At 34.4% G+C, this 17,082-nt stretch overlaps 3 protein-coding genes across 3 annotated transcripts; 1 reads left to right on the plus strand and 2 right to left on the minus strand.

The window, feature by feature from the left end:
- Window positions 1–1,196: 1,196 nt before the first annotated feature.
- On the minus strand, window positions 1,197–5,012 carry LOAG_01773 (helix-loop-helix DNA-binding domain-containing protein; the record flags this gene model as incomplete). The annotated part of the gene is made up of 10 exons (XM_003137311.1): window positions 1,197–1,579; window positions 1,830–1,887; window positions 2,227–2,443; window positions 2,845–3,013; window positions 3,113–3,219; window positions 3,455–3,669; window positions 3,881–4,069; window positions 4,253–4,404; window positions 4,671–4,837; window positions 4,990–5,012. The coding sequence occupies 10 exons, from the start codon at window positions 5,010–5,012 to the stop codon at window positions 1,197–1,199; spliced, it is 1,680 nt and encodes a 559-aa protein (XP_003137359.1).
- Window positions 5,013–7,599: 2,587 nt separating this feature from the next.
- On the plus strand, window positions 7,600–12,828 carry LOAG_01774 (translation initiation factor IF-2; the record flags this gene model as incomplete). The annotated part of the gene is made up of 16 exons (XM_003137312.1): window positions 7,600–7,715; window positions 7,807–8,058; window positions 8,339–8,427; window positions 8,572–8,686; window positions 8,892–9,052; window positions 9,201–9,354; window positions 9,611–9,680; window positions 9,776–9,889; window positions 9,999–10,092; window positions 10,473–10,558; window positions 10,714–10,911; window positions 11,028–11,141; window positions 11,260–11,458; window positions 11,931–12,189; window positions 12,439–12,517; window positions 12,685–12,828. The coding sequence occupies 16 exons, from the start codon at window positions 7,600–7,602 to the stop codon at window positions 12,826–12,828; spliced, it is 2,244 nt and encodes a 747-aa protein (XP_003137360.1).
- Window positions 12,829–14,030: 1,202 nt separating this feature from the next.
- LOAG_01775 (hypothetical protein) lies at window positions 14,031–16,860 on the minus strand. The gene is made up of 4 exons (XM_003137313.2): window positions 15,612–16,860; window positions 15,114–15,190; window positions 14,657–14,823; window positions 14,031–14,415 (listed from the first exon to the last, which is right to left on the minus strand). Exons 1-4 carry the CDS (start codon window positions 16,819–16,821, stop codon window positions 14,268–14,270), a joined length of 1,602 nt encoding a protein of 533 aa, XP_003137361.1. The 5' UTR covers window positions 16,822–16,860; the 3' UTR covers window positions 14,031–14,267.
- Window positions 16,861–17,082: the final 222 nt, after the last annotated feature.

A 17,082-nucleotide genomic window follows, 5' to 3' on the forward strand; every position in this document is an offset into this window, starting at 1 on the left:
AATTTATACACATACATAAGTACACTTTTCAAAAATAATGTGTACAACCACTGGGCAACTAATAGCATGAGGTATAATTTGCTATGTGCAAACGAAGGAACAGAACTACCGAAAAACTTCCGGAACTGACTAATTTTCACTCATTGGAAAGTATTTCAATTCAACAACTTGTATTTCGGGAACTTTGTCCAATGCTGTATTTTTGATTTGATATTCAGGCTTATAATTAGACTGAAGCTTACATCATGGGGAATACTAATTCACTGGTGTAGGAAGAATCTCTTAATGAGGATAGATAGATTATTTCATGAATCCAGTAGATTATTTCATGAATCCAGTGACCTTTATTGCCCAGACTGCAAAAAGTTCCCATCAGTTTCATCTGGTTAAAAAAATTTGGGAACTAAACCTAAAAATTCCAACAGCTTTATGAACATAGTTTTACTTGATTGATTTAATAATTTTTGACCTCTAAATTTACATCTTAGTTAACTGATGAAATTTCGTCTCCCAAAGTATTTAATAAAATGAACAGGTCATTTAAAAGTAGGAAATTTAGCTTGAAAGCTAGCTTTGAAGATTAGAAATTGAAATACTTGTTGTACTAATCATCTTGCAAACGTTAACTGATACCATAAATTACAGTACTGCTTGCAATCAGCGAATCTATTCAATACATTATGATTGACAAAATGATAAAAAATTAATAATAAAATGATATCTCTGATAATAACTTAGTACCTGTAAGCGATACTACAAGATCATTAACTGAAAATTTGTTGGAAGCGAATGTCTCAGTTTAATTCGGACGAAAGTTAATTGCTAATAAATTCACAAAGTTCGAGGACTAATGGACCTTCAATCACACAGCCGCTACAATGATGTCACAATCAGTCTGTGGAACAAGATGAGATACTAAATACAATCACCGAAACCTATTTAACCCTAACCTATTTATGTACTACTGAAGGTCATGCATGAATACGCTTTACACTTTATAAATGCGAAGCTTCCGCATCATCTTCAGAGAAGTGGAAGTATTCCGGAATTCCGGAATTTCATTCTGCATTATTTTAAAGCAATATGAGAAATGTCTTTTAGATAAACATGGTTCTGTAATTACAATGCAGTAGCTTATTATAACTCCAGTAATTATCAGTATTTTCCGGAATTCACATCATTATGTGGTTCATAATTTAGATAATTGGTTGCACATCCAAATTATCCGTCAGTTGCATGTAACCATCCGTCCGTGATCGTTTCCGGATACTTTCATAACTATCCTCATCATCAAAATGTCCTTGTAGAAGTTTTGCTATTGTTGGCATTTTACGGTTGCATGGTCTTGGCCTAAGAGAAGTGTCGAAGGGTAACGTGAGTGATAACTGGTCGCTAATACGTTTCACATTTTCCGGTAATTTTATCATTGTTGAAGGGTGGATTGATTGCATTTTAGTATGTTCCATTTCTTCGAAAAACTCATCCAGATCTCCGCTTAGATCAGGTAACGGTCCTTTGATGCTTCGCTCCAAACATAGTTCCGGTAAAGTTTCCAGTTCACTACTTTCATCATCATTACCTGAAAAATTACAAAGACTCTCGCCACGTTACAAAGCTAATTTAAGTATTGAATATTTTTCCTGAGTCAGGCTTTCAGTTTTTCTAATAACAATTCAATCTGATAAATCTAATTCATGATTCCTTGCAAAAAAAATCATAGGGCTGCCAAAAGAGACTGCTATGAAGATTCGTTTAAAAAACAATCGCAAATAACAAAAGGTGCAAATTTTACGCTTTCCTTCCAAAAAGTGACCATAAAGACAACAAACCAAAACTCAAATCAATAATCTTTGGTCCATTCGTATTTAAATGTTTGAAATTTTCTCCCTGAAACGATAGAATGATAAGGTATCATCATCATATGGAATAACTTCGTTATTTAGTTTCCTTTTTTTTTCCTCAAGCAAGAATCAATGAATCTAAAGAAAATTGTTAGACAAACCATGTGGTTGAAATGGATTGAATGTAAAAATTCGCTTTGTACAAATGATTAATGTCTAAATTCTAAAAGTAAATAAAGTTTTTTTCCGAATGATTTTATAATTTTCCAATATTTTTCACTTTTTGATAAAATTTTCGATTATTTCCAATCGTTCAATAAAAAGTACATTTGTTAACGTTACAGATGATATTATTGGGAGATGGAAATGAGGACAAATAACTAACAAATTGATTAAATTCACTGTTATCACTGGGTAATGATTCCTTTTTGATGGTCAACAATGAGACAAATGTCGGTGGAGCATATTGCTTTGACACATGCTCCTCTTTAGCATTGCTATCTTCATAAACTTCCGACATACGATCAAAAAATGGTAGCATTAATTCATTCCGGATTCCATAAATCCATAAATTACCATGCAATGAAAGTGCTTCTGTTTCACTAAAAAACGTTAGGCATTTAAAGGATCTCTCAATCTCTAGTGAACTATAAAAAATCAAACTGGACTAATTCATTGGAAGTCAAATTTATGAAATCAAGCAATCGCAAAGAACTAGAAGTTGATCAATAATGCATATTTCATCACTGTGTACCATCACAACGATCATCATTAAAATGAGAAATCATAGCGCATCTTAGATACAAATTAAATTTCATTTCCATAATTACAACTATTCAAATGGAATACAACTTATACAACTTTTGTCGCGCAAATTAAAAAAGAATTGATTTATGACATAGCTTAACGAAAGATAAATTATATGTTAAGATCATTCGGCATTCCTTATGTTTTGAAGTGACAAGTACCATTTGACTACGGTATACTTAAATAATTTGCTTACTTCAAAACTTGATAAGTAATACAAATGAGATGTCGCATTCGTTTTCCATGCTCTGATTGATACCATAAATTATTCTTTACGGTAAACACAGTATGCAACCAAAGCCACGAACCATCTTTTGTTTGTAAGCGCAATAAGCACATTACCGCACCATCTTTACGCTGACATACTCAAATATACAGATATTGATATACTGTAAGAAATTTCGAAATTCAAATTTAGTTTTCAAGTTTTTAGCTAGAGAACTCTAACTTAAAATAATGCTTACAGATTCGATGTTTATAAGCAACTTCAAGTAAATGATCGAGATGCAAAAATTGATACCACGATTTGTCAACCAATTCTTCATTTTTGTAACCCAAATAGTGTGCAGTCCTGAATCATCGTATTATTTATTACGAATTCTCGGAATTCGGCAAAATTTTGTGAGGGATGTTTTAATCAAATTAGTTGAAATGATATGTTTCCACCAGTGTGAAGTAGTATTCGATATACAGTTGCCCCTGAGAATTACCAGAAGGGAACCATTTTCGTAAACGAGAAAATTTCCTTCTTTATAGACTAGAAAAACAAGAATTTCGAAGCCAAAAATTTGAAAAATAAAACACACATATGATCAACATGCACAAATTTTAAGTCCATTGAATGCACGGTGCTAAAGATTGATGTATTTCCGGCAGATAACGTCTCGACATTTTCCGGATTGATAAGCATCTCACAGTATGCAGCAAACAATGGCTGGATATGTGATAACGGTGCCGATAATGACTGGTGTGTATTGTAATAATCACTAGCATGCAGATAACGACCTGCCATCATAGTGTACTGTAAGATTTAAATTATGTCATTTCTAAGGTTGATTCGATTGAATTCAAGTTTACACTTGAATAGAAGATTAGATCTGATTATGCTAGCTTTTTGAACTGACTTTCCTGGTTTAGGTTAATAACATTTTTCAAAGCAAAAATTAAATATTAATAGAATGATTTCTTGTAATCTGTCATTTTTTATTTTTGATAAATCAAGCTAAAAGCACCTTGTGATACTGAACCTGTCTTTTTGTGGTACGTGATAGATTCATGCGACAAATGAAAACTTTTTCACCGGAAAAAAAATTTTGATCTGAAACTGATGGTGGACCAGACATGAGTTCTGCTTGTATACGGCCATGATCACGATGATCGACCAGGTCGTATACCGAATCACCTTGGCACATTATTTCTGCCTTAAATTTAGATAAGTGAAGAAACAGTTCTAAAATTTCTGCACTACTGATCTCCTCGGGTGTGTCACCTTAATGTCAATTATCACTAATCATTCATAAATTCAAATCCGCTCTCATCCAACTTCATTGTGCGGAAATACAAATAATTTAAATCAAAGAAAGTTAAAATTATGATAAAACTACCACGGAATGACCAAGATAGTCGCTTGCATTATCAGATATGTAAACAATTTTGCCATATTTTGTCATCATTAGTAAGAAGCCTCGTAAAACTCGAAAACTTTCTGATTGCTTTAAGGCTGGCCTGAATGATGCTTGTATACCCATTCCGATCACTGAAATGAAAAATTGAAATTGATAGTAATAAGTTAATTTTGCAGTTGAAATTAACCTGAAAAGAAGAATCACTCAGATGAGACAGAAAAGTATTCTTTCGATCTGATTTAAGCTAATATTTCGGGAAGTATTCATATCTTTTATTTCAGATTCTTAGTTGACATACCTTTTCAAACCTTTAAGTGAACAAAAGGCACGACATTTTTGCAGAAATATTAACATAAATGATTCTATACAATCAAATACAAAGAAGGAAAGTACAAACCATACGGTAGATAATTTTGTTTCCTGATATAGATGCAGGCAAGTGACATTACTTGTAGTTGAAAGAGTCGTTTCTTCATCGAATCCGTTAACGGAAGAAGATCACGCAGTTTTTGAATTTCCAAATTGATTTGATCACGGCGATATTTGGATGCACCACGAGTTGACCTGCATGATAACTACTTGCTTTTATTTCGGTAAATCTTATGATTTTCGTCAAACCTGTTTCGACATCTTAGCTAACAACAATGAAGTAAGTCATATTAGGAACATTACCTTTTTTAATAAATGGCTATACTCATGCAATTAATTCAATATACGAGGTAAGGTCCGATACATCCATTATTTCATAACGATATAATTCTGGTCTCAAGTTGTCTTGGCTTAATTTGCGGCAATTAACTTGTAGTATGGAACGAGTTTCAACGAAGGGATCAATTTCAGGACATTCCTTCAATTCTTCATCTATGCAAGATATGCTCCATTTCAATTTATTAATGATTTATTTGTTTATTTGATCATTTATTACTCTGCCTTCTGTCCTATTCATACTTACCATTCATAAATCTGAAATATATTTATGTATCGCTCAGAATCTCTTTGAAGATTTGGTATTATTTGTCCTTTTTTTTGCTATCTTAAATTAAATTTGAAATTTTGTAAACCCTGAAATGATCCATCAGCACCATCATATGCATGCGCTGATGTCACAAATATGGAGCAACAACTAAAGTGTAATGTTTGTTTTGTTGTAAGTAGGAGGTGCAAATGTTAAAATGTGATCAATTTTCGGTGTGACAAAATTATTTCGAACTGTAGTATGGAAAAAGTAAACAAAATTATCGGATGAGTAATTGCTCTGCATTCTGTTCTTCTAATCAAACAGACATATACTATTGAATGGGAAATGTACGTGGAAATTAATTGATCAGCAGCAAAATTTGTTATTAATGAGTTAATTGAATTTGAAACTTATGAGTTATCATTCAATCTTAGTGATACCATTTAACTGGAGTGAGGTGAGGTGAGATAGTTCAAAATCCCATGAAATGAGAGATTTTCTTCGATTTCATCTTATAGGTCAGACTAGGAAATAAGTTGGAGAGGGTAGGGTTAAGCGAGACAGTTAAAGCTGGAATTTTTGAATATGAAGAAGTTTTCTCATTAGATGGATATAATTAGCCATGAGTTACTCTAATCGATGAGTTAAGTTAGGGCATTACTTTAACAAAATGCCAAAGTAAGTACAATAATGAATTTATCTGAAAGTAATTTGGCTGATTTTTAATTCAAATGCTCATTTTATCATTAATTTAAAATTTTCCAGTAATAGCATTTCATCACACAGGCGATAGACATAATAAGTTGATGTAATCTGAAGATTTCAGTGAAATTGGTTACTAACCAAATCTCATATGGTATTCCGGAAATTCATTCCGGCATAACATGCATTGATACTGTTTTCCCAGATATTCAAGTTTGCAGTTTCGAGGGTAAGGATATCGATAATTGCATGTTTCTTTTGAATTTAGCAGTTGGTTTCATCCTTTGTAATGCTTCCATTACATAATTATGGTAAATTTAAAGTTAGACCTATTAAATGTGCATGAGCTTCATTATCAAAACGCAATTCAGGAATGATAGTGTGCTAATCTTGCACTTCGCTTTTCTTCCGGATCATGCTTTACTTCCAGAATCGTCTACAGAAAGAACTCCAGAATCTTAATTATATTGAATGGCATTACATCTTAATTAAACCCATTGAATTTGAGAATTTCCAATTAAAATTGTCAACTTTTATGAAAAAGAGACATTGCGCTAACCTGTTATTGCTTGGTGACTGACGTTGTATTTGGCTCATATGAAGAAGTTATGTTACTGGTAGTGATTCGTAGTACGGAACTGATGACAATCTAGGTAATAAGCACAAGACACGAGTTGACTGTCACCTGGTCCTCAAGCTTCAGTACCGATGCTTTAGTGTCGTGACCCGACCTGATCGCCTCTTCAAACCCTGATCTGTCCACTACTTCCTTCTCTTTCCTTCCTAACCGGGATGTGACGTCATAATGGTCAATACAATAAACACAGGGGGTGAGTCCATTGAGGAAGAGGAACTGCCTAATGGTCGTTACTACTTGCGCGTCTGTCTATTAATTCCTTCTTGTTGTGTAACTATCCATACACACTTTTCTATACTAACCATATCCTCTTTATATTTGTGTTTTCCAAAGTAAACTAAGACCACAGGAAACTTACCAATAAAACCGGTCAAATATACACGAAATTTCGATAAGTAAACAAAAATTTGCACAAAGTACGGCGGACTTAACTAAACTAAACTAATTTTCGAGAACCAACCAATCAATTACTTCCCATACATTCTTGTATGTCCAACATTAAGGGAATGAATCCCGAAAAGAAAAAATCTGGAAATTTTTAATTCCTTTTTTTGAAAAAGTAGGCTGAGCTACTAATTTTCCATGCTATACTAATCAAAAAACTGAAGAGTAAAATTCATTGCGAGATTTGTTATAAAATACTTTTAACTTTTCACAATAAACTCCCTATTGGTAGGTTCTCCGGGAAAATAACTGCTAACAATATTTCAGTAGGAACGATAATTGAACTGGAATGAGCTATATGACAGTCAGTCCAAATTGGTGATCTTGGCTTTGATAATCTGTCCGGTCATTGGCCAATGACTACTGACGGAATCCACTCCGGGATTAGGTTGTTCCTTTGATAATAAATTGCAACTCATCTAATTAGTAGCTCCCTAATTGGTTTTGAGTTTGCTACCCTGTCATTAAACCATCTTAATTTCTATTTTCATAAAATTTTTTCAATAACATCACTTCGACTCTCATCAATTTTAAATGATTGAAAACCTGGATTTCAACCTAAAATGACCGAATCCTTCTCAAACCATGACTAATCCACCCAGTCCAATCAAACTTGTTTCACTGTCACTAACGAGCGATTTCTGGCAATTTAGCATTCAACCCGTTTGTTTGAGCGATAAATTGGAAACCCCGTCTAGGCGGTTAGTGTTAATCAAGCCCTGCTACTAGCGGGGATGCTGGGATATTTCAAAGGGATAAGGCATGTGTTTCGGGTAATTCTATGTTTTGCAGCGGAAAAAAAAGGAAAATATGGGAACAACAAAGAGGTGAACGATCAATTCGAATTTATTACTTAAAAATGCGGCAGTTGGTACATCTTTACACTGCACGATGGCTTCTTGGTGGCTCAATAGTTCGTTTTCTCAGACTGTCATCTAAATGTTATGCCAAACAGAAACGGAGAAAATTTATCGATCCTGTTGTGGTGGGTAAAACACCAAGTAAGAAGAAGATTGCCGAAATTTATGACGACATGAAAGTGGGGTAAGTTGCACAGAAGTAAAGTATGATACTATGAATATATTCATGTTGTTTGTGAACCTATCGTAGACATGATCAGTGGAATACTAGGAGAGAACCTTCTCATGCATGTAATGAATATAAAGGAATAAACTTGGCTTCTTGATAAGCGTATTTGTCAAACATCATCTTTCAATACTTGAATTATTTCAACTCGTAAATTTCATTTCACTTTCCTAGTTTTCAGTTCATATTATGTCGGATTGAGATAGTACGCTCCTATTCTGTAATTTTTATTTTTCAGAGAATTGGCCAAAGTATTAGGAAGTTCTGAGGAAGAAATTTTACAAGTGCTCAAAAATTTGCACAAATTACCCAGGAGCAACAGCGAAAGTATCTTACGTCTGCATGATCCATGGATAATTAATCACACTGTTTTTGACTTTGTAGTTCTTTCCAAAAATAATATTGCAACTTTCCTTTTTATGAATATTTATTTCGACCAGATATTGTTTGAATCATATTTCTTGTTTCCAGTGCTGGATATGTCTAGTATCACCACTGTAGTTGGAGCTTTTGGCTTGAAACCAAAACTGATACCACGTCCTCGAAATGCTATCAATGATGATTTTGAATTGGATGCCTTTCCGCAGTTGGTTTTAACCTAATTAAGAAGGTCTTTGGGCATTTTGTTCCATTGATTCAATTTTTCACATTACCTGATGGAATTAATTCCAACAGATACTTATATTCTATTTATATTCCCAAGTTCACTTCCAGTTACGATCTTCATAATCTTTATACTCATTTGCTAATGACAAAATGATAAAACTTTGTTGGTTTCTTTTTCCTTTTAGGCCGCCACCTCCGGAAGATGAATTGAAAAAGCGTGCACCTATAATCACCATAATGGGACATGTTGATCATGGGAAGACAACACTCCTTGACTGTCTAAGGCATTCTCAAATTGTGGAAAGCGAATATGGTGGCATCACACAACACATCGGCGCTTTTACGCGTGTGAAAATTTGTTTTTTGTTTTTATTTTTAAATCTTAATAATGTTGCATGCACAACCAGACTAGCCCTTCCTAGATTAATGATTTAAACGTTACGAAATTATTATATATTGTAATCTACAAGCTTTGTATTTTATTTGCATTGCAGTAAAAGATAAAGATTGTGAGATTACATTTCTGGACACGCCTGGACATGCGGCATTCGCCAAGATGCGAGAACGTGGCGCACATTCAACTGATATAGTTGTTCTGGTGGTTGCCGCCGATGACGGAGTAAACGAACAAACGGTACAGTCCATAAAGTACGCTCTTTTAGTTTTACCTGAATGGAGCAAGTTATTCAACGTATTTGAAAATATGGTGGACTTATGCAGTGGAGCTTTTTCTTATACAGATCGTTTGTACTGCCGCTCAAATGCTTTGGAATGTTTTTTTTTTCCACTTAAGATTTAAAATTAAGGCTTAAAGATGATATATTTTCCTTTACTCATTTCTTGAAAATTCATGATACTATAATGAAAGCTTTGTTTAATTTTTCAACTCTTTTACTTTTTTCAGTTATGCGAAACAAGCAGATGTACCGATCGTTGTTGCCATCAATAAAATTGACAAAGCTAATGCTAATCCTGTGAGTGCTTGTGGAGTTCACATTTTTCCCCGATTGATTTGGGAAAAGATCACATTAAGGTTGAAATTTTGTCTACATAAATTTCAAATTTCCAGATCCAAGCTAAGCACTCACTTATGAAACACGGAGTTTTGGTTGATGATCTTGGTGGTGACGTTTTATGTGTTGAAATTTCAGCTCTGCAGGGTAAAAATGTGGATGAACTGAAGGTAGTTACTTCTCAACTTTCTGTTGTTTTAGTGTTTGTTTCATTAACTACTGGAATGTTAGATGAATATCAAGAGGAGATTTCAATGATGAAAATGAAAAATTATCCAGGAAGCAATCTTGCTGCAAGCTGAAGATATGAATTTGCGTTCAACGTGGAATGGATTAGTGGAAGGAATTGTGATTGAATCAAAAATCCAATGTGGTATGTTTTGACTACCCAAGAAGCCTACTGTTCCACTCTACTGAGGATGGCAAACATTATGATGCATAACTGGACTATACTCATGAAAATTCTATATTTGCGAAAACATATAAAACAACTGTTTTATACTACTGGTCACTTAAGATTAGCGATTTAGTAATGGATGGATTTAGATTGCTGATTAATGACTGCCGAACCTCTGCAGTATCCAGTTGGAGCATGACTGAAAGGGCGTTAAATTAAATAGCTGTTGGAAATCAATTCAGTTTTTGGGGATTATAATATGAATATTAATCGGAAAGAATTTAGCTAAAGCACTTGTTTTGTTTTTATCTTTTTAAAATTTCTATCCTTTCTTCATCTTTTCTTTTATAATTCAGGTATTGGTAAAGTTTGTACAATGATTGTTCAGCGTGGAGTTCTTGTGAAAGGCGCCGCACTCGTTGCTGGGACATCTTGGGCTAGGGTTTGTCATCAATTTTACACATAAAGAAGTTCGTTTATATGCTCTCCCTGTTACCTGTTTTTAATTTAGTTTTACATCATGGCTACCAGATCATTCTCGACATAATGACTCAACTGTGAACGATAGACTTTATTGAGAACTACAGAATGTTGTAGGTTCGTGCAATGCATGATGAATTTGGTCGCGAATTAGCGAAAGCTGTCCCAAGTACCCCGGTGGTTGTTGCTGGTTGGCGAGAAAATCTACCTACTCCAGGAGAGCGAGTTCTGCAACTGGAAAATGAACGAAGGGCTCAGGAAGTTACTCGTTACAGAATGAAAAAGGAAATAAATAAAAAAGTGGAAGAAGATTGGGTAAATTATCTTGCACGATTCATTTAACTGTTTCTGTTAAGTTATGATGAAGTCGCAAAAATTTGCCAGAAACAGATATCTTGGTCTGTTCCTCCTGACAGTTTTACTGATTTCAGAAAACAGCAGAACAGCGAATTGAAGAAGAAAGAAAGGAATATTTAGAAAATCGTCGTAAATTATTAGATGCTGGTTTACGGGTTGGTTCTACATTGCGCCTGATTGTCCATAAAGTAAGTTACATAATAATTTATCGGAAATGGAACCAATTCATTGTGATTTTGTAATCCATGATTTTTTATGTAACTATCAAGTCTTCGGGAATTGAAGTGTTCAAAGGATTTAGTTCAGGAGCAGAAGTACCAAAAGGATGTTGGAAATCAAAAACCATGCGTAAGGTTGATGCTGAATACCGATGTTGATGGAACTCTAGAAGCTATTCTAAATGTTTTTGACACCTACAAATCGGAGGAAGTCGAGCTGGACCTTGTGAGATTCGATGTTGGACCCCCCAGTGAGAGCGATGTCAAGTTAGCAAAAGATCTTGGAGGTGTACACTTTTTCACTATGTTCAGATTCATATCCAATATGTTCTCTAAAATTTTTCTGTGTCTGGTCAGGGAGTGGATTCTGCATGTTTAGAGGAAAACTGTGTATAATCTCAATATTGGTTGAAAGAAAACTTTCGCTTAGGTAGTCTTTTATTCATGCAGTAGACTTAAACTAAGTTGATGGGAGTTTGAGTCTCAAGTTTGAGCATAGTTACCTCATTTAAACAAGTCAATAGAGAATGGCTTTACGATTAACATCCTCTACAGCGTTCAGTTATGCCGTAATTGGGTACTGTATTATACTATACTTAATATATATATGTATATATACTTAATATATATACTTAATATATACATATACTTAATCCTGATAATCTTGGAAATTCACATGTGCTTTTTTTGAGTAACTTTGCAATATTTCGTTTTGCAAATATTAGGTATTTGAGTACACTATTTGAGTGCGTTTTGCAGTTCTGCTTTATTGTTTCAATGTTCAAGTGGCACCTGGATTGAAGCGTATTGCTGAACAATTAGGTGTGGAAATTGTTTGCTTCAACGTCATTTATCGTTTGGTAGAAGATTTGAAAATTCGTTTATCGAATTGTCTTCCGGAAGAAGTAACGTTTGAACAAGTCGGCGAAGGACATGTAATCAAAAGTTTTTCGGTGATTGTTGAACGAAAGAGGCAATCGATTGCCGGAATTCTGGTAGATTGGGGTTCTATCAATAAGTAGGTTTTTGTACTTTCGGATTTCGTAATTCAGTCATGAAATCCCAATTTTAATTTCTTCTTTTCTTTGGAGTACTCAAAGATACCTGGTTCACTATGATTTATGTTCAGGCACAATTATTTAGAGTGTTGGATCAAGTGTTTAATTTAAGTTTTCAGTCAAATGAAATCTTCGAATTCGTAGGCTTTTTACGTGAAAAGAACTTGGGGAAAAGTTTTCTTTGTTCTGGATCTCACTTGCTTTTGCAGATCGGATTCGTTACGAGTGCTGAGAGGTGCGACTGTCATCTTTGAAGGATCTATACGTTCGATGCGCATTGGAACTCAGGTAACTTATTCGTTATTGAATTGAACTCGGATGATCAAAGTTGTTTATGAGCAGAACAAGATTGGAATCTTACTGGATATACACAATCTGATGAAATCGTTACTAGCCGAAATATGCTGTTAGGCGATAGTTGGAAAAGTTCTGTAAATTGATTAAATGCACTTCAGGCAGTGAGTTCGGCAAGCAAAAACGAAGAGGTGGGTGTTGCTGTATGGAATGAAAAGATCGTTTTCAAAGAGGACGACATTATTGAAACGTATCGAGAGATGAAGGTAAAAAAGCAAATTAGTTGGAACCCTCCGGGTTTTTAGTTTTACATTGGAAGGATTTGATCTTGTTTGGATTTAAGAAGTAAAAATTATGAGTTGATCGCAAGAAATTGGGTGGTATTTTGTGATACGAGACGTATTTGTAATGTAAATAAATGCTGGGATACCTGATTTCTGTTTAAATGCTGTTTTGAGGATAAATGAACTAGAGATTTCTTTACTAGAAAGGATAATTGTGATAGGTCATAAAACAAAAACAAAAATCACATACTCCGGAGGAATACTTTACGTCGTTGGAATGTATTGAATATATGATTGCTATCTAAAATGCTTAATGCTTCTCATTATTCTGGAAGAACGTACATAAACTTGACAGGTACAGGATTCTTCCATGCGTAATCCGTGCAACTTCTTCACTTCTTTTTACAATTTTCTTACTAATTCTGCACAGACATAACATGTCTTTTACTAATACCACCATAAAGATCAACTTTGATAAACGAGAATCACGAAATATGTAAATACATCAAATTATGTACCATAGGAAAAACTTAATTACAGACAGAGTACTAATAAACATGAAGGCCATGCACACGCTACTAAACAGCAAGAAATAATCAGGCACTAGTATGGTCAGTATGGTCATGAGTTAATGGAATATCCATCTAGGTGCCGACACTAAAATATTTAAATTTCCAACCCTTAACTTCAAGCATCTTACGTTTTAATATATAAAATTTTGGTCAAACTAGGAATAAAACCTGCCAAATACATGCACTGAAACACATTAGGTACACACTTTGTAAGTTAGCCATTACTATATTAAAGGTAGGTAGTTAAAAACATCAAAAGAAAATCCAGTAAACAGCTGAAATTTATCATTCAAGACAAAAGTTGCATCCTGCTCATAAAAATAACAAAGATGCCTATTACCGAATATAACATACAATTTCCGCATCGCTAATTTCACACAGCAAAACGAAATCAGCACGTTTTTGTTAAGAATCGTACGCACAATACGCAATAAAAATAATTTTAAATACTTTCAGAAAACATAAAATCAAAAGATAGAAGAAAAAAACTTGAACCGAAATATATGCGGAACAGTACAAGGCACAAAAAAAATGGTCTCTGTGAAATTAATGATTGCACCACAATTTCTCAGAACATGTAAACAGTATTAAAAAACAACATACAAAATTCACAACAAAAGAAATTTAAGCACTTTATAATTAATGAGTTTTTCGACATTCACTAAACCAGGAAATCAATAAACTGTAATTCAGTATAAGAGCAACGATGATATCAAGATATCAGTGCTCTGATTAAGAATAAATACAATTTTAGCATCCAGACCTACAGCCCTTTTAGAAAGTTCGACATTCTAAAGAGCAATACGTCTTTAAAAAATTTTAGTAAATTACAGAAACGAAGTCTTCCCAGAAATATTCGTGCGTGATCACTGCTTTGTTCCTATTCATTTAATTCTGCTTTGCCATGTTTTGTTGCAGCAAAGCAAGAAGCTGTTGTCCATGCTGCTGGAAAAATTCTGCTGGATCCATGCTACTGGTGATATTATGGAGATTAGCATTACCATTATTGGCATCACAGAACTGCTGAACTGGCGCACTGCAATAAAAAGATATAAGAATTAAGAATGAAAATAAAGATACTGAAAATAATATCATGTTAACAGTTTTGAAATACCTATCCTTGTTCTTAGCACCATGGTTTTTCTTATTCCTACCATTCCACACTATTTTCCTATCAAGTTAAACATACTTAATTTGATATCTGTTAGGTTTGTCTACAGCACACTTTAACGTTATACGCACCCCAAGAGCGAAAGAAAAAAAAAAAGGCGAGAAACCATTGTCGTTGACCGGGAAGACTATTTGGGCTTTCGCTGTGTCGTCCATCTGGATCATGACGATCGTCGTTGTATTCCATACGTTTAAGACTTGTTCGCATTGCTTGATTCAGTAAGCGTAGCATGGTCTCGCGATCACCCGCCGGCAATTCTTGGGAAGTTTCCAGCTATAAAATGAAAAAAAAAACTTAACACTTGCAGGAATAAGTTGAACATAAGAATATGCAAAACATCCCAGATCGAAAAACTAATACAAAACTGCCAAACTGCCACCTGCTCGTAACAGCTCCCAGATCAATCACATAGAACCACTAAAATCACAAGCAGGATTTCAGACCTAGTAAATTTCGAAAGTCTTCAGTAGGGACCGAGCTGATCTTTTCAGCAGTCTTCACTCCTGATCTTGATTATTCATCCAAATTGAAATTTATTAACAAGAATAAAAACATATACTCACTAGTTGACGTGCTTGTAAAACTTTATCCAAACCCGTATTGAACTGCTCTAAACATTCCGCAATATGTTTTGCCATTTCTGAAGTAAAAAAAAAAAAGTTTAAAATAAATGGGTGCATGAAATAATACACCAAAGAAAAACATAAGCAACAATCACCAAATTTATCTATTATTAAAAGAATCACTGAAGAAGAGATAATGCCTTTGTCAGATAAACTTCAGTCATAATTTGGTAAATATTAACAAAAGCAAGCCTAAATAAAATCGAAAGTCTGAAGATTCATTTTGTCATCATAACTAATGGTTAAATATAAATCTAATGCTAAATATAAATATAAACCCTAAATACAAGTTATATTAAGTTAAATAAATATAAATCTAATGCTAAGCTAGACATAAGTTAAATACAAATCTAATGCTCTTATCTTTGATACCCAAACCCAAAATTCGAAAATCGACCTTGAAGAGGTGAACTAGTATAGTAAAAAGAAATAAATTACCATCCACCAGTTGTTTCTGTGTTTTTGAATACATCATGGAAGGGTAATAATACCATTGATGGTTACTAATAATATTTCTCATACTACTGTTATTGCTGGCTGTAGAAGTGAAGACAAAGGACATATTTCTAGTGTCACTTGAGCGATGCCGTCGATGACAATTTTTCTGTTGTAACGGTTTGTTTAACAATGAATAACATCGACGTCTAATGCCACTACCATCGCCAACATTTCCCCAAAACCAGTTCCCGTCGATTTTTGCGACAGAATCAGATTTTTTATAATCATTCAACTGATGATAATAATGTAATCGCTTGGCCAGTTTTCCACAATCATTATTAGATTCATTAACTGTACCACTGTTCTTGATGACATTTGCTATATCATTGTCAGCACCACCAACGTAATTGTTACTATCATTTCTATTATCACCAGTGTAGCTATGATGTACTACCAAATTAGAAGCATCAGCACAGATATTATATTTGTTACAGTCGATGCCATCATTAACGGAACTTCTATACCGCCGAATTATCGCTTTGCTGCTAACGCTATCACCATTACTATCTGTACAATCATCATTATCATTGCTACTATCAACACCATGACCAACATCGTCCTTAACAGATGATTCCGCAGCTATGTCAATAGTATTCTTAACAGGCGATTCTGCAGCAGCGTCAACAGTAACGATCATACCTCGACGTCTACCGCGAAAATAATCAGATAAAGATTCATAATGACGATGTATCAACTTTTTCCCACATCCTTTCCTGCATAAGTCATGCAGATACCAAGAAGTATCTGTTTTTGTAACATTACGCATCGATTCAATTGCTACTCTTAATGAAGGTCGTGTTCGCACAGGCATGCCAAGATCTGGAACTGACAGATGAACTTGATCCATCTTCTGTTTTTGGTGGAACATATTTTTTTCCCTATTATTATTAAAATGGGATTTGACGGATTTTAATTCTACCGATAAATAATGATGTTGCTTGTTGAGATCAGGTACAGAACGAGAATAATGATGCTGCTGCCACTGGCGTCGGGTCTCTAAAGCACACCGTCGTCTTGCCTCAACTTTTGTCAGCTGTAGCCAAAGGAAAGTGTTGTCGGTTAGCAAAGGAGCACAGACGTTGTAGTAATCGTTACTGTTATCGATAACTTCGGGTGGACTATCCGTAAACGTAACACTACGTCGTTTCATGCCAATTTAAGGTATCCTCTACGTATTTATACACCAAATTCAATCGTTATCCGCAATCAGAGATATAGTATTATTAGTGCTGGTAGCGACAAACATAGTAATAACAGCAGTAATGAAAGAAGTAATGCAACGGATTGTTGATGCTGTCGTAGATGACCGTAGATGACAAATGACCATCGACCATCCACAGACAAGATGGCAAATTCATAAGTTTAAACCTGCGATATGAACTTCGCTGATGAATGCCCTAACCGCAGTTAA

This window comes from Loa loa (genome assembly GCF_000183805.2).
Source record: "Loa loa unplaced genomic scaffold supercont3.3, whole genome shotgun sequence".
NCBI classification, from domain to species: domain Eukaryota; kingdom Metazoa; phylum Nematoda; class Chromadorea; order Rhabditida; family Onchocercidae; genus Loa; species Loa loa.